The following is a 17,029-nucleotide window of genomic DNA, read 5'->3' as shown; positions in this document are numbered from 1 at the left end:
TGGTTTGAGGGCCATTTTCATAATTCAATAGATTGTCACGATTCCGTAATTGTTTCATGATTTTCACAATTAATCTGGATGTGACAAAAGATGCTGTTAATCATTGGGTAATCATTGTAGTCTTCTTTAACAACAACTAATACTAGTATATATGAAACGGTACTGCAATTCCCTTTTTAGGTAGGAGGGCCTGAAAGCTTTTTAATTTGTTTGGGGGGATTGTCATCAGGTTAGAATGATTCTACGATTTTTTAGGAAATATATACCAATAAGTATCAGTAAAACTTTAGTGGTAATTCACGATACTTCGTGGTATCTCATTAATTATAAGTGATGTCCAAAGAGATGTTAGATCAAACAGGTTGGTTGGCGTTATATTAATAGAAGGATATTAGGTACACAGCAAAAACTGAAGGAAAATGAAAAATTGTATATTTCTGACTGCAAACATGCTTGCACTCCAGTCCACCTTGCACCTTATGGCACAATCTCGCAACGTGATTTGCACCGGCCAAGCTCCAACAACCCAACTCGTCCTGAATTTGATTGATTATTTGATGGGTTGTCGCCTCTTTTCTTCCTCTGAAGATTCTCACATTTCTATCTCTCCAGATTTCCCAAGCAATTGGCAAGAAGACTGATTTGAGCCCTTTGTATTTTGTTGCTTCTGGATCGCTTGTTCCTTGTGTCCACCAATCCAGTGGATCCATGCTAGTGCTCAACCTCAGGATGATGTGCCCTTATCGTAGCCAATGGAGCATGCCAAACCAGATTTGCTTTGAGACTGGGCATTCAAATAGCATGTGGTTGATATTTTCAAGGTTTCGAAATCATAAGTAGCAGAAATAGCTGTTTGGACACCCCCTGATTTGCAACCTTTTTTATTGTCCACACCTGATTTTGAATTGCAAGCCGGGACCCATGCCTCCCAAGACAGCGTTGCCGACGGCGAGGTTGTTATTCCCTCAAATTGGAAAAGATAGACATATTTTGCGTTGTATTCCTCATTTGATGTCCATCTCCAAGTGATCGAATCCTCCACTCCTTCAGTCAGTTGTGGGAATTTAAGTGCTAAGACATCCCAGATCTTTATTTACTCTGAAAGAAGAGTGATAGTGAGGTTGTGACGGATGTCATTTATCCACCTTCCATGTTGCAGGGCGTCCTGTATTGTGCGGTTTGTCCTCTTGGAGTGTCTGTAGAGGTTCGGCGCTAGGCTTTTGAGGAGCAAATTCATACTTCATATGTCCCAAAATAGGGCACTCATATTAACAGAAGGATAAAAAAAACCTTCTTAAGGTGGGTGGGTGTGGGTCCGAGCCTAATTAGGATGGTAATGAAGACAAGGGTAGTATGGATAGTTTAGGAGTAAGTGCCATCCTTTTTTAGTACTATGTTGTTATATTTAAAACAAAATTTAAACTTTAAAATTACTGTATTTTGATATATAGAAAGAGTAATTCTCAATACCTCTATAAGAACCGTTATTTTTTTTTCTCAACCATACAATGATACAAGCCCAGATCCCTAGCTCCTCGATCCTGACAACCTCATCAACAAGATTATACCCAAAATTTGTAGCGTTTTCAAGATCCGAGATGGCACGAGGGGGCCACCTTGCAAATGCACATCTCGAAGAGGAAGAGGGGAAAAAAGTCCTTTCATGTACTTGCGCATCGATATGCTTAGTACAGCTGGCAATTATATTTGTTTATGGTGGCTGGTCAAAATTTAGCTACGGATGAAGTAAACAAATTACGCCAACTTGGAGAATATTTTGGCGAGCGTGAAATGGACTATGAATTTGTTAACCCAGCCTGTGATCAGTTTGCAACAATTTGCCTCTGGCTTGGGTTAGTTGATGAGAACAAAATACAATAAGCAACATGCCAGTTTGGTCAACTTGTTTGCGTAGTTATATGTGTCTCATGGGAGGAAACCAAAAGTACGTGCGTGCGTGTGCGTGGTGGCAGCAGTCTACTACTCCCTCCGTCCCACAATATAAGGGATTTTGGGTTTTTACTCGTAACGTTTGACCACTCGTCTTATTTAAATTTTTTTTGCAAATATAAAAAACGAAAAGTTGTGCTTAAGATACTGTAGATAATAAAGTAAGTCACAAATAAAATAAATAATAATTTTAAAATTTTTTGAATAAGACGAGTGGTCAAACGATACAAGTAAAAACTCAAAATCCCTTGTATTATGGGACGGAGGGAGTACTAACTAGTAGCAGTGTAAATTTGAAGCTTCGGTTTTCTAAATAACAGAGATAAAGATAAAGAGTTGACTTATTAGCTCTGCAAGATTGATTGCGTTGAAGTAGTACTCCCTCGGTCCCATAATATATAAGATTTTGACTTTTTGATTGTACTGTTTCACCACTCGTCTTATTAAAAAAATTATGCAAATATAAAAAATGAAAATTTGTGCTTGAAGTAGTTTCGATAATAAAGTAAGTCACAAATAAAGTAAATAATAATTTCAAAATTTTTTGAATAAGATGAATGGTCAAACAGTGTAAGTAAAAAGTTAAAATCTCTTGTATTATGGTACGGAGGGAGTACTCTCTTACGGTTTCTATGGTCAACTACTACCTATCAGTTTCTTTGAACCTTCAAATTAAAATGAGGAGAGTTTTAACGCTTAGAAGCAAACGTAGGATTGGGCTAGCTTGTGCCTATATGGCTCTATTGGGCTGCATATCACTTTTAGGTCAAATTTCGTAGTATATCCTCATGGGCTTTTAGCTCGTTGTTTGTTAGCACGTTTTTTAAATGGTAAAACGATGTTTTTAAGTAATTTATATAAAAGTAATTTAAAAAATTAAATAAATCAAAATTTCAAGTTTATAATAGTTACTACATCCGTTTCAGATTATAAGACTTTTTAGCGTTGCCCACATTCATATAGATGTTAATGAATCTAGGCATACATATGTGCCCGGGCACCATGGTATATAATGCACAAAATCACTCAAATTTTTCAAAATTTTCAAATTGTGAGTATATACCTAGTTATAATAATTTGATTCATACCTATACTTATCAACAAAATAACTCAAATTTAACTTTATTTCACAATCCATGATTACATACCTAACTAATTATATGTATGGATGCTATATACCTAGAATCAAAATCTAACAAAAACAAGTTCAAATTCAGTTCAAACTTGCTTTAAACTAGTTAGTAAAGTAGTTAATGTTAATACCTAAGTAATTAAAAAAGTTTCATACTCATTTGAATTGGGTATATACTCAATTTCAACAATGGTGCCCGGGCACCATGGAGCACCAAACAAATTTAATATATATATATATATATATATATATATATATATATATATATATATATGAATATGAGCCATGCTAAAAAGTTTTATAATATGAAACAGAGAAAGTAATATTTAATTGATCATGTGTTAATAAGCTTTCTCATTTTCACGTATGCTAAAAGTCCCCCTCCAACATCTCTAAACGAAAGCAGCTAGTCATCCTTATATATCTATCAATCGTGGGCTTGATCGCCTATGCTTTTTTGCACCAGCTGTTGCTGCGGCTATGCAGCCACACCCATCTCTCTCGAGCATCTCCTATAACGAGTGTACTATAGAATAGAAATTTAGATTTAGGAAAAAATCAAATTATCCCCTGAACTATCGTGGTCGGCCGAATTACCCCCCTAAACCTGAAAACCAGATATCACTCACACTGAATTTTCAATACCAGTCGAATTACCCCTCAACATAATCCAAAGCGGTTTTATCCTACGTGGTGTACGCGTGGCAACCCAATCAGCATTTTCTTTTTTCTTAAACATGGTGGGACCCACCCGTTATACCCTCTTACCTCTTCCTTTTCCTCTTCTCCTCTTCCTCTCTCTCTCTGGCATCATTAGGCGCGGCCGCAGGTCGAGCAGTGTGGGCGGTCGGCACGCAGGGGACGGGACGTCGGCTGCCATAGCCACGGCCAAGGCTGAGGCGGAGAAGGCCGGAGGGAGTAAGTGGGGTGGAGGTGGCGGCGCGGACGACCGCTTGGGCTTCACCAGCGAAGGTGGCTTCTCCCCTGCCGCCTGCTCCGACTTCCCCACCACACCATCGCCTCCGCGTGGGCTGCAGATGCTGATGCCAACACCGACCTGGCCACGCTCGAGCGGCGTCGGGAACAGGACGCGGAGGAGGAGGAGAGGCAGACGCAAGAGGAGACGGCCACGGAGGAGGAGGCCGTTCTCGTGTCGGCTGTGCCCGCCACAGCACCCTCCCGTGTGCCCGCCGCGCTCACCTTGCGCACCTAGTCACGGCCCCCGCCGCGCTCGCCTCGCCCTCCCAGCCCACCACCGCTCGCCTCTTCCCCTCTTCCCCCCTCTCTCTTTTCTCTCTATCTCTCTCTCTTTCTCGGCGGCCCGCGTGGGTGGACGGTGGGCGGTAGCGCGAAACGGTGGAGCTGGGTGGCGAGTGGCAGCGCGCACGCCTGGGTCGCTTTGGCCGGCGATGGGTGGAGGCGGAGCTTGGGCGGCGGAGGAGGCGCCCGCAGCCATCAGAGGTTGGGTAGGTGGAGGGCGCGACAGTGATAGGCGAGCCGCACCTCTGCAACTTGCAGCCCTGTCAGCCTCCTCCACCGTCACCCACCGCCCGGTCCACCTCTGCCGCCGCCACTAGCCGCCCGGGCGTCTCCACCTCCACCGCCACAGCTAGCCACCTGAGCGCTTGCGAGAGAGAGAGAGAGAGAGAGAGAGAGAGAGAGAGAGAGAGATTAGGGAGGAACCGTAGTTCATCGTCTTCGACCGGTACAGTGTGGAAGAGTCCGAGGAGAGAATAACAACCTTGATGTTCCCCACCGCCGCACTTGCCTCGCCCGTCCTCGTCGCGCTCCCCTCGCCCACCCAGCTGCGCCCGCCTCCGTGTGCCACCGTCCACCGCCCGTCCTCGCACGCCCCGCCGTCCGCCGCCCATCCCTGCCTAGAGCGAGGTCCACCTCCGCCGTCGGCCGCTGGAGTGAGGTCCACTTGCGTTGTAGGCCACCGGAACATGGTACACCTCCGCCGCCAGTCGCCCGAGACAGAGAGAGAGAGAGGGCGCTGGGGATGGGAAGAGATTTGGTTGAGGCTAAGAGATGACAGGTGGGCCCGAACACTTTTTTATTTTTATTTGCTGACTGGATTGGCACATTGGCGCCACGTGTGCAAGCTTAAGTCGAAACCACTCAAAATAATACTCACGGGGGTAATTTGTCCGGTATGAATACTTGAAGGTGTAAAATGTCCGATTTTGTGGTTCCATGGAGTAATTCGATCGATTGTTATAGTTAGGGGGATAATTCGTACTTTTCCTTTAGATTTACATACACAAATGAGTACAGCAGCTAGATGATAAATAACTCGATCTTACTGGATAATATCTTATTACATGCTAGTACGTACTTTATCTTACATTGTGCATGGTGTATTATATGGATCATATAACATTAATTGTGGCACACCCAGCCCATCATGATCAAAGAAAAAAAATTCCAAACTAAAAATCATTAGCTTCAATTCCTGGCACACTAGTAACATGACAACACTATATATTCCATAAATTTCTAGTACAAAAGCATCTAATTAACCAACTTTAACCGGAGCAATGTCCTCAGCTGCGTATAACCCGTTGCCATTGTTAGCCGGCGCTTGCGAGCAGCCCGCCGTCGCCATATCCTCCTCCGGCGGCTGCTGGTCATGGATGCCGGGCATCAATAGCGGTGATGACGCCAACATCGGGCCCATCGTATCCTGCACTCCACACACAACAGTTTAGAGTTGTGTGTGTAAAATAAAGAAAAGAAACAATCTCATGATAATTCATTAAAAAAAAAGTTCAGCGTCGTCAGTCATCGCATCAAAAATATGTTGGAATGGATTATTGGTGCATATTAACAGAAACAATATAGAATGGTATACCGTTCCAATGAAATAGATGATGTCAACATAATACCTAAATACCAGATCTGGTACCTACTGAATATAATGTTTAATACCATATGTACTAGGTTCGATGTATATCGTATCGACGTCAGCAAGATACATAAATACCATATTTGGTACCTACGAGATATCATGCCTGGTACCCGAAAGTACTAGATAATATCTACGGTACTATACTGACATCAACATGATATATAATTATCAAATCTGTTAACTACAGGGTATCATGTATGTTACCGGAGGTACCAGATCCAATATCTACGTTATCATGCTGACGTCAGCTATTCTATTTATGACATCACCTCATCGTCGAGAGGGAACGGCGTGGGCGGGATTAGCGCGTTGAGGAACTCCACCGACGTGTACGCCTGCCAGTCGTCACTCTGGTTCTGCTGGTCCACGTGGCACATCCCCATCTCCGGGACCACTGTATGATCCACACATGCATCTTGTCTCATCGTGTCGTACACCACTTGATCTCTGACCATGAAGAAAAAAAAATTTAAGCTCACATAAATAGAGTACAGGTACATTCTATTCTAGTTTTTAAAAGCTTGTTATCTACTATCTTTCTTACCTAAAAGACATCATGGAATCTGAAGTTCCGGCGAATATCGATGCCACCGACGAGGTTGTCGGCGGCATCCCCTCAGAGACCCACGAGGCCACCTCATCGCTTCCAAACCCATTACTAGTGATGTCCCCGTGCTGATGCTGCTGCGGCAGATACAGCTGCACACGCACATGTGATAATTTATAATAAGGTGTGATCAGCATAATTAATTTGTCTATGAATATTTTACACACTGTTTGTGACGTAATACAAAACGAGAGATAGTGATGGAGCTAGTTAGGTTAATATACTAAAAAATCAACTTGTCGGTTGGCGTTTCCTCTAATTAGCTTATGTGTATGGCCTTTAAGACTCTAGATATGATCCAAGACCGGTATTATTTTTTTATCATAATTGTAACGTTTTCTAAAAGTTAAAAGATATACATATTATTTATTTTATAGTATAAGCAGAAAATATATATATTTAGAAAATGATTATCAGGATTATAGTCTTCGACTCAATCTTAAAAAGAGCAAAATTGTTTCTGTCATTTATTTTTTTCTATTTATCCTTTTTAGTTTCTCGTAATACAAGTGGTCACGATACTTGTCCCGAATAATTTGCAAAGAATTTAAAAAAAAATATTTTTTCGTCTTTTTATTTTTTTTCCTTTTTCCCTCTTTTATGTGTTTGCACTAGTTTGATCATGCACGGTTGGATTATGGTGCAGCATGGCGTAGCTACGCACATGCAGTGGAACTTCTGCTCTCTTTTTTTTCAATTCACCGTCGTAACGTGCTTGCCAGTTTTATAGAGAGGGTTTCTTACCCGCGCTCTTTCTACCGCTTGTATCTCGCCACGTGTTGCTCAACTAAACGATTATGAGGGCTTTCTTACCCGCGCTCTTTCTACCACTTGTATCTCGCCACGTGTTGCTTAACTAAAGGATTATGAGGCCAACCAATTAGCTAGCATGAAACCAACCAGCATGAGATACATAGATAGATTGCAATGGGAAAAATATTTTGGGAAACCTCTGGAATCTGGATGATGTGTTTTTGGTTGCTCCTTGGTAATTTATTTTTGTTATGGATATATACTCTCTACATTTATCTCAAAGAGGATAGATAATTGGGAAGTTTGTGTCTTTTTCTTTCTTTTTGGCTATTTTTTCTTATGCATATTTTTTTAGATTTATCTTGAAATTTAACATCGCCACGTGGCCAATAAGATAGCTTACACGAGCCAACTATAGAAAGATAGATTTGCGTACATGCTGCATGGCAGATGTTGACGCCGTCACGTCGAACGAGCCCATGCTGCACAGCAAATACCTCTGCAAAACATGTGTGACAACAGAAACGCAGTTAGTTAGCAGACGAAAAAAAATCTGGATCATTTCTATTACCTGAAAATTAAGCTAGACGATCACTGTAAAAATCGTCATTATTTGAAGATCATGTCATTAATCCTATTATCTGATGTGATCATTCCTCGGATATCACTCTCGGCCACTAATTACAGCGCCATTAATCGAGTGATCAAATTAACACTTGTGCTCACCTTCCTCTCCTCGACGCGGCTGAGGATGCCGGCGATGAACTTCTCGCTGGCCTCGACGTCCTCCATGGATGCAGACCTGGCCGGGTCCGGCTCAAACATCCTGAAACCCAACGCCAGAAAAAACCATTGCAACTAGCATGGATCGCAAGTTAATTAATCGAGAGAATGAGACGATATTCATAAATTGTATTGATATTACTGCACCTCAATTGCTCCTCTGTGAGCTGCATCTGGTGCTGGCATCTCCTGATCTCTTGCTGAAGCTCCTGAGTGAGAGTCAGTGATCGGTTCAGTTTCAGAGCGTTGGGTTCAGAGATTTTTTCAGAGCTCAATTGACAGTGGTGTTCATGTGCGAGAAATGTTAATTACCTCAATGTTGGAGTTAACCGGCGCCTTACTGCTCCTGGATCAGCAAGAGCACCGAGATTAAGAACAAACACGAGGAAGAGTGCTAGGTTCAGGTTAAAATCTCGTTGTGAAACTGAAGCACAATGCAGATCGTTTGATTAAGAATGAATCGCGATCGAGCTAGCTCTACGTACGTGTTAGTGAGATCCTCGGTGACGTCGCTCTCGCATTTGAGCTGAGTGAGCATGTTGATCAAATACTGCATCGATGAACACGTTGATGATGAGAGAAATTATATAGCAAAAACGATGTAGAAAAAAAAAAAGAAAAGTTAAGGCAACAGAACCCTCACCTCTCTGTTTTGGATAGTTCTGCATGCGATAGGAATAATTGGCAAACGGTTTCTTGATCAATATTAACAACTTCCTCACGAGTAAAACGGTAATAATGTATCAAATGAAAAAAAATAAAAAGAAGAACCTTTTTCGTCGAAGAAGTTTACGTACCCTCCTCTGTCACTTTCTGGGAGATTGATGTACCTTGTGAGCACGTCCTCGATCCTACAAAGTCGCAAAAAATTACATGACTATATATGATCAAATTTGCATGCTCGAAGTCGAATGCATGCATGTGGTTAATTAATTTGATTTGATTTGATTTAAACTTAATTAATTTACCTGCGGCGGCCGGAGAAGTGGCTGAGGCGGCCGGAGGGGGAGAACATGAGGAGGGCGATGTCGATGTCGCAGAGGACGGACAGCTCGTAGGCCTTCTTGATCAGCCCGTTTCGCCGCTTGGAGAACGTCACCTGCCTGTTCGGGATGTTCTCGATCCTCTTGATCTGCAGCTTCACCCGTCCCATGGCCGCCGGCGGCGATTCAGCTCGATCTACAGCTATGTTCCGGCCGTCGTCCGTCGATCGATCGGCGAGGCGAGGCGATGGGGGAGGATATGGTTTTGTACGGTTTATGTAGCGTGGCTGGCAAATCGATGTAGCGAGTGAAAGGCGAGGAGGTTTTGTCGGGTTGGGGGGCCACTCGCGATCGGCTGGCTGGAGTGGACGGACCGCGTCCATGGCGGCGCCGCGCCGGATCGAATTCACGGTCACTGCGACGTGCGTCCATGCACTCGATCGGCTTTGCTTTCTGCATGGCGCGCGTGCCAAGTCGCCAAACCAACCAAGTAACCGACGCGACGCGGCGGGCGGAGGCTGCTGCTGCTCCTCCGTTGGTCGTATCGCTAAACCGTAAAACCGGGTATAACGCCTTCTTATTAACTTTAAATACGGGTGTAAATCAACTTCTTACGTGGCTTGGAAATTGGTTTCAGACGATGTGATAAGTGAACCGTGGTCAAACTTGCTGGGTCAGTATGGGCTATGTGAGGTTATTTGGCGTGACGGCATTTGCGCTTTAGCTGACAACAACATATGCGTTCTACGTGTTGGGGCCACATGTGTTGGTGTTGCACATTAATTTGTCACTGGTGTTAGAATTATCAGAGCTTAATTAACCCCATTTGATCGAGTTTAATTAGCTCCATGCCATATTCGTTCGTCCATTAACAGTACTCTACACTCTGTTTTGGCCTTAGCATGTAGTAGCAAGCATCACGTGTTCATCGAGTACCTGTCTGGCTGCAAGCTAAGCAGCAGCTATTTATAATGGAGATAGGAAAGAAACTTAGCTAGCTACCTGTTTTGTCTCCTCATTTTCCTCGCTGCTCTCGGGATCACCACCTCGCCGTGCTCGAGGTCTCTCCGACTTGGTTTCGCCTCGCCGGCGTCTTCGAGTTATTGAGGTGTGCTTCTCTGAAGAACTCCTTTCTTCCTTGCTAGCCACGGATCCATTGATTCTTAGTTTGCAGGGTGTTCTTGGCTTGTGGACTAATTCTAGAATTTCTCCTTTGTTTGCAATAAAAATTAACTGAAGAATTGCTCAACCTTGTCAGTAAATTGTGTTCTGAGATTGTAATGGCTGCGGCAACATCTCACAGCGCCATTGTGCACACCCAATCTCACCGGTGGAGCGCCAGAAATTCTAGATTTGAGAAACAAACGTCGAATCTGAATTTGGTTTCCGCCGGAAATATGTACCCAATCAGGCAGCAATTTGGTTTTGGTTTTGTTTGTGCATCGAGCTTACAAGGGTCTTCGGTGGTTGAGCCGGTTCAGCTACCCTCTAATGGCAACAGTGATCACACCCCCAAGAAATCAAGTAATTTGCACTCTTTTCTTTTGAATAAACTAGCATAAATGCAGTGATTCACTAGTTTTGTTTCGTTACATAGATATGTAGTTTTATATAGTTGGTCTCATTGTTTTCTTGCAGGTGAAAGTTCCCTCATATTGATAAGGCATGGAGAATCATTGTGGAACGAGAAAAACCTGTTCACTGGCTGCGTCGATGTGCCCCTGACACCCAAGGGCGTCGAGGAGGCTATCGAGGCAGGAAAACGGATTTGCAGTATCCCGATCGATGTGATATTTACCTCTTCGCTTATTCGTGCTCAGATGACTGCAATGCTTGCGATGATGCAGCATCGGAGGAAGAAGGTTGTGCATCTTGCTGCTGCTAAATGTTTCTGTAATCATCATGTTCTGTTCTGTAAATCTACTGTCCTAAACAGTTATGTTGGATTATGAAACTATGTACTTACAGGTTCCAATCATTGTTCACAATGAGAGTGAGCAAGCACACCTGTGGAGTCAGGTGTACAGTGAAGAGACAAGGAAACAGTCTATTCCTGTCATAACAGCTTGGCAACTGAATGAACGAATGTAGGAATTTCTCCCCCTTTTTTGATTTATGTTCTTCTAGTACCTAGATAATATTGTAATTCTTTTACCTAAAAAAAAAGATAAAATTGTAATTCCGTGGGACTTTCTAGGTATGGTGAGCTGCAAGGCCTTAATAAGCAGGAAACTGCAGACAGGTTTGGCAATGAACAAGTTCATAAATGGCGTCGTAGTTATGATATTCCACCCCCAAATGGTGAAAGTCTAGAGATGTGTGCAGAGAGAGCTGTTGCTTATTTCAAGGAACATGTAAGGATATGTCGACACTAACATGAACAATTATTAACCTTTATTCTTCTATGTTTATGTATGACGATGTTACAAAAATATCAAAATTTTCCATGTTTTTTTTTTCAAAAATTTGTCATAGAATTTGCAACTGTTCTTGTAGTTTCCATCTGACCTGTAAGTAGTTGTTTGTTGCCACATAGGTTGTTCCTCAACTCACAGCTGGAAAGCATGTGATGATTGCTGCACATGGGAATTCACTCCGTTCAATTATAATGCAGCTTGACAAATTGACATCTCAAGAGGTGATATATTCTTCTGCAATTGTAATTTCATTTCATCCTCTTCCTTTTATTTTTTTTTCTTCTCTGCATGCTGTTGTTTTGACTGAAAAATCATCTCTTCAGGTAATCAGCCTTGAGTTGTCAACAGGCATTCCTATGCTTTACATTTTCAAAGAAGGGAAGTTCATTAGACGGGGAAGCCCAGTAGGACCTTCTGAGGCAAGCGTTTATGCCTATACCAGGGTAAGAGTCTTCTCCAATTTATAACTTAGAGAATCTTGAGAAAATACATTGTTGATTCCCAACTTAGTGATGCTTGAGAAAATGAATTGTTGATTTCCAACTTAGAGATTCTTTTGAAAATAAATTGTTGATCTGAAGTACAAGTCAGATGTCAAAAGAAAATGACAAGTACAGAGGGGTGTAGAGCTGTCCTGTTAGTTGGAATCTGAATTTTCTCATGTTCATGAACTCGTATTAGATGATTTCATTGTTTCAATCGTACACCAAGTTCATTATAACATTGGCTCAATTATTCACATATATATAACACTGGTTCTAATATAATTGTATGAGTTGGGATTGTCATTTTGGTCCACATTGGTTGTGAGTTTGAAGAAGCAGACTGCATGAACCACGCAACAACCTGTACTTATATTAGATTCAGCTGATAAAGTTGGTACTATACATAATATGTTTACAAAGCTATTTTTTTAATGATAACAACCTTCGTTTTGAAATCACTCGTGGTTACCTTCTGACTATCTGATGGTCTTTGTTATTTTCTGGGATGTGCATTTTCTTGTTTGCAGAAATTGGCTCAGTACAGATAGAAGCTAGATAGCATGGTCTAGTAAAAGGTCAGTAAGTTAATAATGCAAGCTTCAGCACCCATCGAATCAATGTTCCAATATGGTTAGGCGACAAGAGAAACGTCCAGGGTCTTCCGGCTTTGCTTCAAAAGGTGGTGGACTAGCCAATTTGAGTTTAAAGTCTCACCCGTTATATTTATTTAATATTAGGTCATTCTCTAATATTGTGTTTTTTTAGGCGACAAACATGTATTTTTCCATTTTATTCCTCTTCAGGATTTATATTGTATAGTGATTAGTGACTCAAACATTTGTCGAATTCATCTTTGTTTTTCTGACAAATGGTTGAGGAAGCTTTCACTTACGTATTATCTGAGGTCTGAGGGCTGCGATTATGTACAATGGGGAAGCTCAAAATGTGATAACTTGTTTAACAATGAAATCGATGTAAAAGATCTAGTGTGCGAAAAATGAAGTCATGATGATATACAATATACTTTCTGCTTTTTTGGAAGACGATTTTACCGATGTAGCGCTTTGACTTGGTCCAACGTGAGACCACCTGTCAGTAATCAACCGACCCTTCTCTACCTTCCTTTACCCCTCTTAGTTTTGTTTGGTAGGCCATCCATCCGTGGCGTCCGACGAGTAAGGCAGCGACGAGTTCTTTCGTCCAGCTGCTCTGCTTGCTCTTGGTCTGTTTTCCCCTTCCTTCGTAGATTTGTGCTGTTCTAGTCCTCGTCTACACCTCTATATGACCTGCTAATCAAACACCCCATATAATCCTCATCATTAGCAAAATATAATTCACAATTTACATTACCCACAAATATGATCGTGGCCGTCACGTCGGACTAAAAAAAATATATGAGATTTTAGAGGGAGAGACGCCTCTCGAAACACTTTTTTTAGAAGGGATTGTGAGCATATTGAGAATTGAACACGGGACTTTAGAATTGAAGCCACACACCCCTTGCCACTGTACCCCTTGTGGCCGTCGCATCAGACTCATCTTCCTTGCTCATCTGCTCGAGCCTGTGAAGAAGTAGATGACACAACGTTAAACATGCAAGGAACTAGCAAATCTAAGAACTCAAGCAAAATTGGTACTAGGTGAAATCCTACAGAGCCTGACCAGGTGGAGAGGTTGGCGTCGACGGTGAGAAAGGTGCATTGGATCGAGTCCATGATGGCCTCGATCAAGGTTCTTGGTGCTTAGCACCACGCTGCTGTCCAACGCCACCGCGCATTCCTTGTACGTTCAGCTCGATCGTCCCTACACGCCGCGCCGAGATGAGGCTAGCGAAAATCGGCCATGCGCGCGGGGGGGGGGGGGGGGGGGGGGGGGGGGGGGGGGGGGGGGGGTGGGTTGGGTGTAGCCGGCCTGGATCGCGCTCCGGAGGCGGAGCTGCTCGAAGTAGAGCACCTGTACATCCAACTGCACGGGCAGCCTTTCGTTTTGTGCCGCGTGCAAATACTGTACCGTTGCCCTGCTGACGGTTGGGCCCGATGGGATGATTTAGCGGGTTGGACCAAATCAAAGCGCCATGTCAGTAAAACCATCTTCCAAAACAGACTTGTGATGCAAATTACATCGGTTTTATAATAGTTTAGGGGTCAAAATATTCATTATTGTGATTCAGGAAAATTAATCAAATTTGGCCTATACATGAGGAGGTCAAGGTGGACTTATTCCTTGTGAATTTGGGCGAAATTCAGCCGAAGAGCATACACCACAAGCTCATCTTCGGCTCGTCTTGGAAAGCCCGTGTCTTTTATTTCAGCCCATGGAGTATACACCACGTTTCAGTGGCAGTGGTAAAAATCGTCTAAAGGCTAATTCGGCCTGTTAGTTGTAGAACACGGGGCTAAGGACAGTCCCAACCCTCCATTTAGGATGGTGTCTATAGCATTAACTATATTGCCATGTAGGACTTTTAACTTATGTGGCACTATATTAATTAAGAAAGAGTGAAGAGAGGAAGAAACTGGGTCTCATGCAAGACACAGCTTCAACGCGAGATCCTATGCACTAGACACTATCAAAGTTTTGCATTGGGAGAGAATAGTGTCTTCATAATAGATGAAGAATAAATATAATTGGTAGAGAAGAGAGATGATGTATTTATTAATGGCCCACTTTAAGAAATCATGGGTTGTAGAGTGTAGTTTCTATTGTGATGTCTTATTGACATGGCACAATAGACACTGCTTATGGACACTATGGGTTGGGACTGGCCTAATGTCACACTCTACCATGTAAATCAAAGTGACAAGTATTGTCATCATTTTTTTTCTATTTTGCTATGTATTTATCGATAAATTTTCTCCTAAAAATTTGACACATATAATTACAGTACAATCGTAGTGTAATTACACTGTAACTTGTATGTAATTACACTGTTACTATAATATACTTTCAAAAATCTCTCGGTAACATGTTATTTCGGTAAAATGGAGGACGTGGGAATAAATCCTCTCACATATAAGTGTGGTGTGATTTTTTTTCTTCCTCACTAGAACAAATCTTTTAATAGATCTAACGATTCAAAATTACATGAAACTTACATACAAGTTATATTATAGTTACATTCAAGTTACAGTGTTATTACACTACGATTGTAATATAATTACATCTGTCAAATTTTTAGGAGAAAATTTGTCAACAAATATATATGTGATCTTTTTTTTTGGGATTGGGGTTGGGGGGAGGGCATATTATCATCAATTTTGCTGTATTTGCTCAATCTTACGACAGTATTTTAGAAAAGATATGTCGATTTTTGGATCATTGGATTCGCTCCAAGATTTGTGCATGAAGTTGGGGAAGGGAAAAAGGATAAGCACTGAGGTGGTGTTTGGGAAGGAGGTACTAACACCACCTGAGATAGCGCAACTTTTACTCTCAAAACACAATCTACAGACTAATCAGTGTACAGTGTAAATACATCCTAGCTACACTAACAGATTTTCTTCAATTAAAATATGTCGAACAAGGGATTGGTAGACCCTTTGCTTAATTGCAACGTTCCATCGAACCGAGAGCGCCAGTGCAGTCTCTGATGCATTACGTGCTTATCTAGTACTGTAGCATAATCATATATTATCATTCTCTTTTTTTCAACTAAATTAGTAACAACTTCTCATTATCTTTTTTTAAAAAATATAATACTCCTAGAAGCTACTTTTGTCTCAAAATATAAACTTTTAACTCTATGTTTAACAAAAATATATTTAAATATATAGCAAAAATATACTTGGGCACAGTATTATATTTACAAACGGAGGACGTAATCTGTCTATCCCATAATCGTGCAACAACAATGCACATCCGATCGACTAATCGAGTGCAGGGTTTGAAATTTCGAAATTGGATTTTATGCCGGGGTTACCGAAATTTTGGAAATTTCGAGCCGAAATTATTTGAAAATTTGACATAATTTGAATGAATTTGAATAAAATTTGACCAAATTCAAAAAAAATGTAAAAACACAAAAATTTTGGGCGAAATTTCGAATCGAAATTTCAAACACTGATCGAGCGTCAGACATCGAAGCTCCAAAGCTCATCACTCGTAGCACCTTCATTTTCGTTATCCTCCTCACTGAATTCCTCCACCGGCTGCGTCGTGGGCCACACCGCCAGGTCGTCGTACGCATGGATTCCTATCACTATTGGCGAGTAGAGCGGCGGCGAGTTCGCCATCAGCTGCGACCAATCAAAGCTCCCAGCTGGCGGCGCCGCCACCTGCACTGCCGACAGCGGCGACGACGGCGCAATATTTTCCCTGACCTCATTGTGCTCCAGCGCCGCCATCGCAGCCAGAGCCGTGGCAGCCGTTTCTCCAGCCACCGGCGGCGGCCTGTTGGCATGCGAGACCGCGAAGGCATACACCTCGCGCAGATCTCTAGTGCGCGCGACAACTGGCAGCGGCGAGTCGGCGAAGTTGAGCCCCGCGGCGTCGGCGGCTCCGGCGCCGCGGAGGAAGACGAAGGCAGCGTCGAATGCCCGCGCCGCCTTCTCCGGCGTGTCGTAGGATCCCAGCCACACCCTCTCGCGGCTGCTGGGCAGCCGGATCTCCGCCACCTACTTCCCCCATTGCCGCAGCCGCACGCCCTTGTACTTCTTCTCCGGCGCCGGCGCCGCCGTATTCTTGGTCTGCATACGCATGCACGAGAGGCTGTGATCCGTGGAAGCTTTAATTGGCCGAATTTAATTTAATTTAAGCCGCCGGTTTGATTTGGCGGGAATGCGTCATCCCAGGATTGATTTATATATGAGTGATAAAGGTGACACGTCGGAGTCAGCGGTGACGTATGTGTATGCGTGCTTACACTACACCATTGACTTTTTTTTTTAATATTTGACCATCCGTCTTATTAAAAAAAATTATATAATTATCATTTATTTTATTATGATTCGTCATCAAATGTTCTTTAAACATGACATAAATATTTTTATATTTGCACAAAAATTTTTAA

The 17,029-nt window shown here is 42.5% G+C and overlaps 2 protein-coding genes and 1 pseudogene across 3 annotated transcripts; 1 reads left to right on the top strand and 2 right to left on the bottom strand.

The window, feature by feature from the left end:
• Positions 1 to 5,367: 5,367 nt before the first annotated feature.
• Positions 5,368 to 9,502, bottom strand: LOC127777295 (agamous-like MADS-box protein AGL66). 2 transcript variants are annotated; one of them, XM_052303871.1, is made up of 11 exons: positions 9,105 to 9,502; positions 8,934 to 8,987; positions 8,780 to 8,798; positions 8,622 to 8,686; positions 8,449 to 8,482; positions 8,284 to 8,345; positions 8,080 to 8,179; positions 7,790 to 7,852; positions 6,538 to 6,692; positions 6,263 to 6,440; positions 5,368 to 5,768 (listed from the first exon to the last, which is right to left on the bottom strand). In XM_052303871.1, the coding sequence occupies exons 1-11, from the start codon at positions 9,500 to 9,502 to the stop codon at positions 5,601 to 5,603; spliced, it is 1,296 nt and encodes a 431-aa protein (XP_052159831.1). In that variant the 3' UTR covers positions 5,368 to 5,600. The 2 variants fall into 2 exon arrangements, with proteins under 2 accessions (XP_052159831.1, XP_052159832.1); XM_052303872.1 differs by having other exon boundaries at positions 8,449 to 8,476; positions 9,105 to 9,350.
• Positions 9,503 to 10,136: 634 nt separating this feature from the next.
• On the top strand, positions 10,137 to 13,053 carry LOC127777681 (2,3-bisphosphoglycerate-dependent phosphoglycerate mutase 1-like). The gene is made up of 8 exons (XM_052304290.1): positions 10,137 to 10,227; positions 10,378 to 10,643; positions 10,758 to 10,981; positions 11,088 to 11,206; positions 11,317 to 11,473; positions 11,656 to 11,757; positions 11,860 to 11,979; positions 12,549 to 13,053. The coding sequence occupies exons 2-8, from the start codon at positions 10,400 to 10,402 to the stop codon at positions 12,567 to 12,569; spliced, it is 987 nt and encodes a 328-aa protein (XP_052160250.1). The 5' UTR covers positions 10,137 to 10,227; positions 10,378 to 10,399; the 3' UTR covers positions 12,570 to 13,053.
• Positions 13,054 to 16,073: 3,020 nt separating this feature from the next.
• Positions 16,074 to 16,718, bottom strand: LOC127775657 (ethylene-responsive transcription factor ERF018-like; annotated as a pseudogene).
• Positions 16,719 to 17,029: the final 311 nt, after the last annotated feature.

Source organism: Oryza glaberrima, chromosome 6, assembly GCF_000147395.1.
Source record: "Oryza glaberrima chromosome 6, OglaRS2, whole genome shotgun sequence".
Taxonomy (NCBI): Eukaryota; Viridiplantae; Streptophyta; class Magnoliopsida; order Poales; family Poaceae; genus Oryza; species Oryza glaberrima.
Note: the sequence above shows the minus strand (reverse complement) of the source record. Positions and strands in the feature narration are given on the sequence as shown.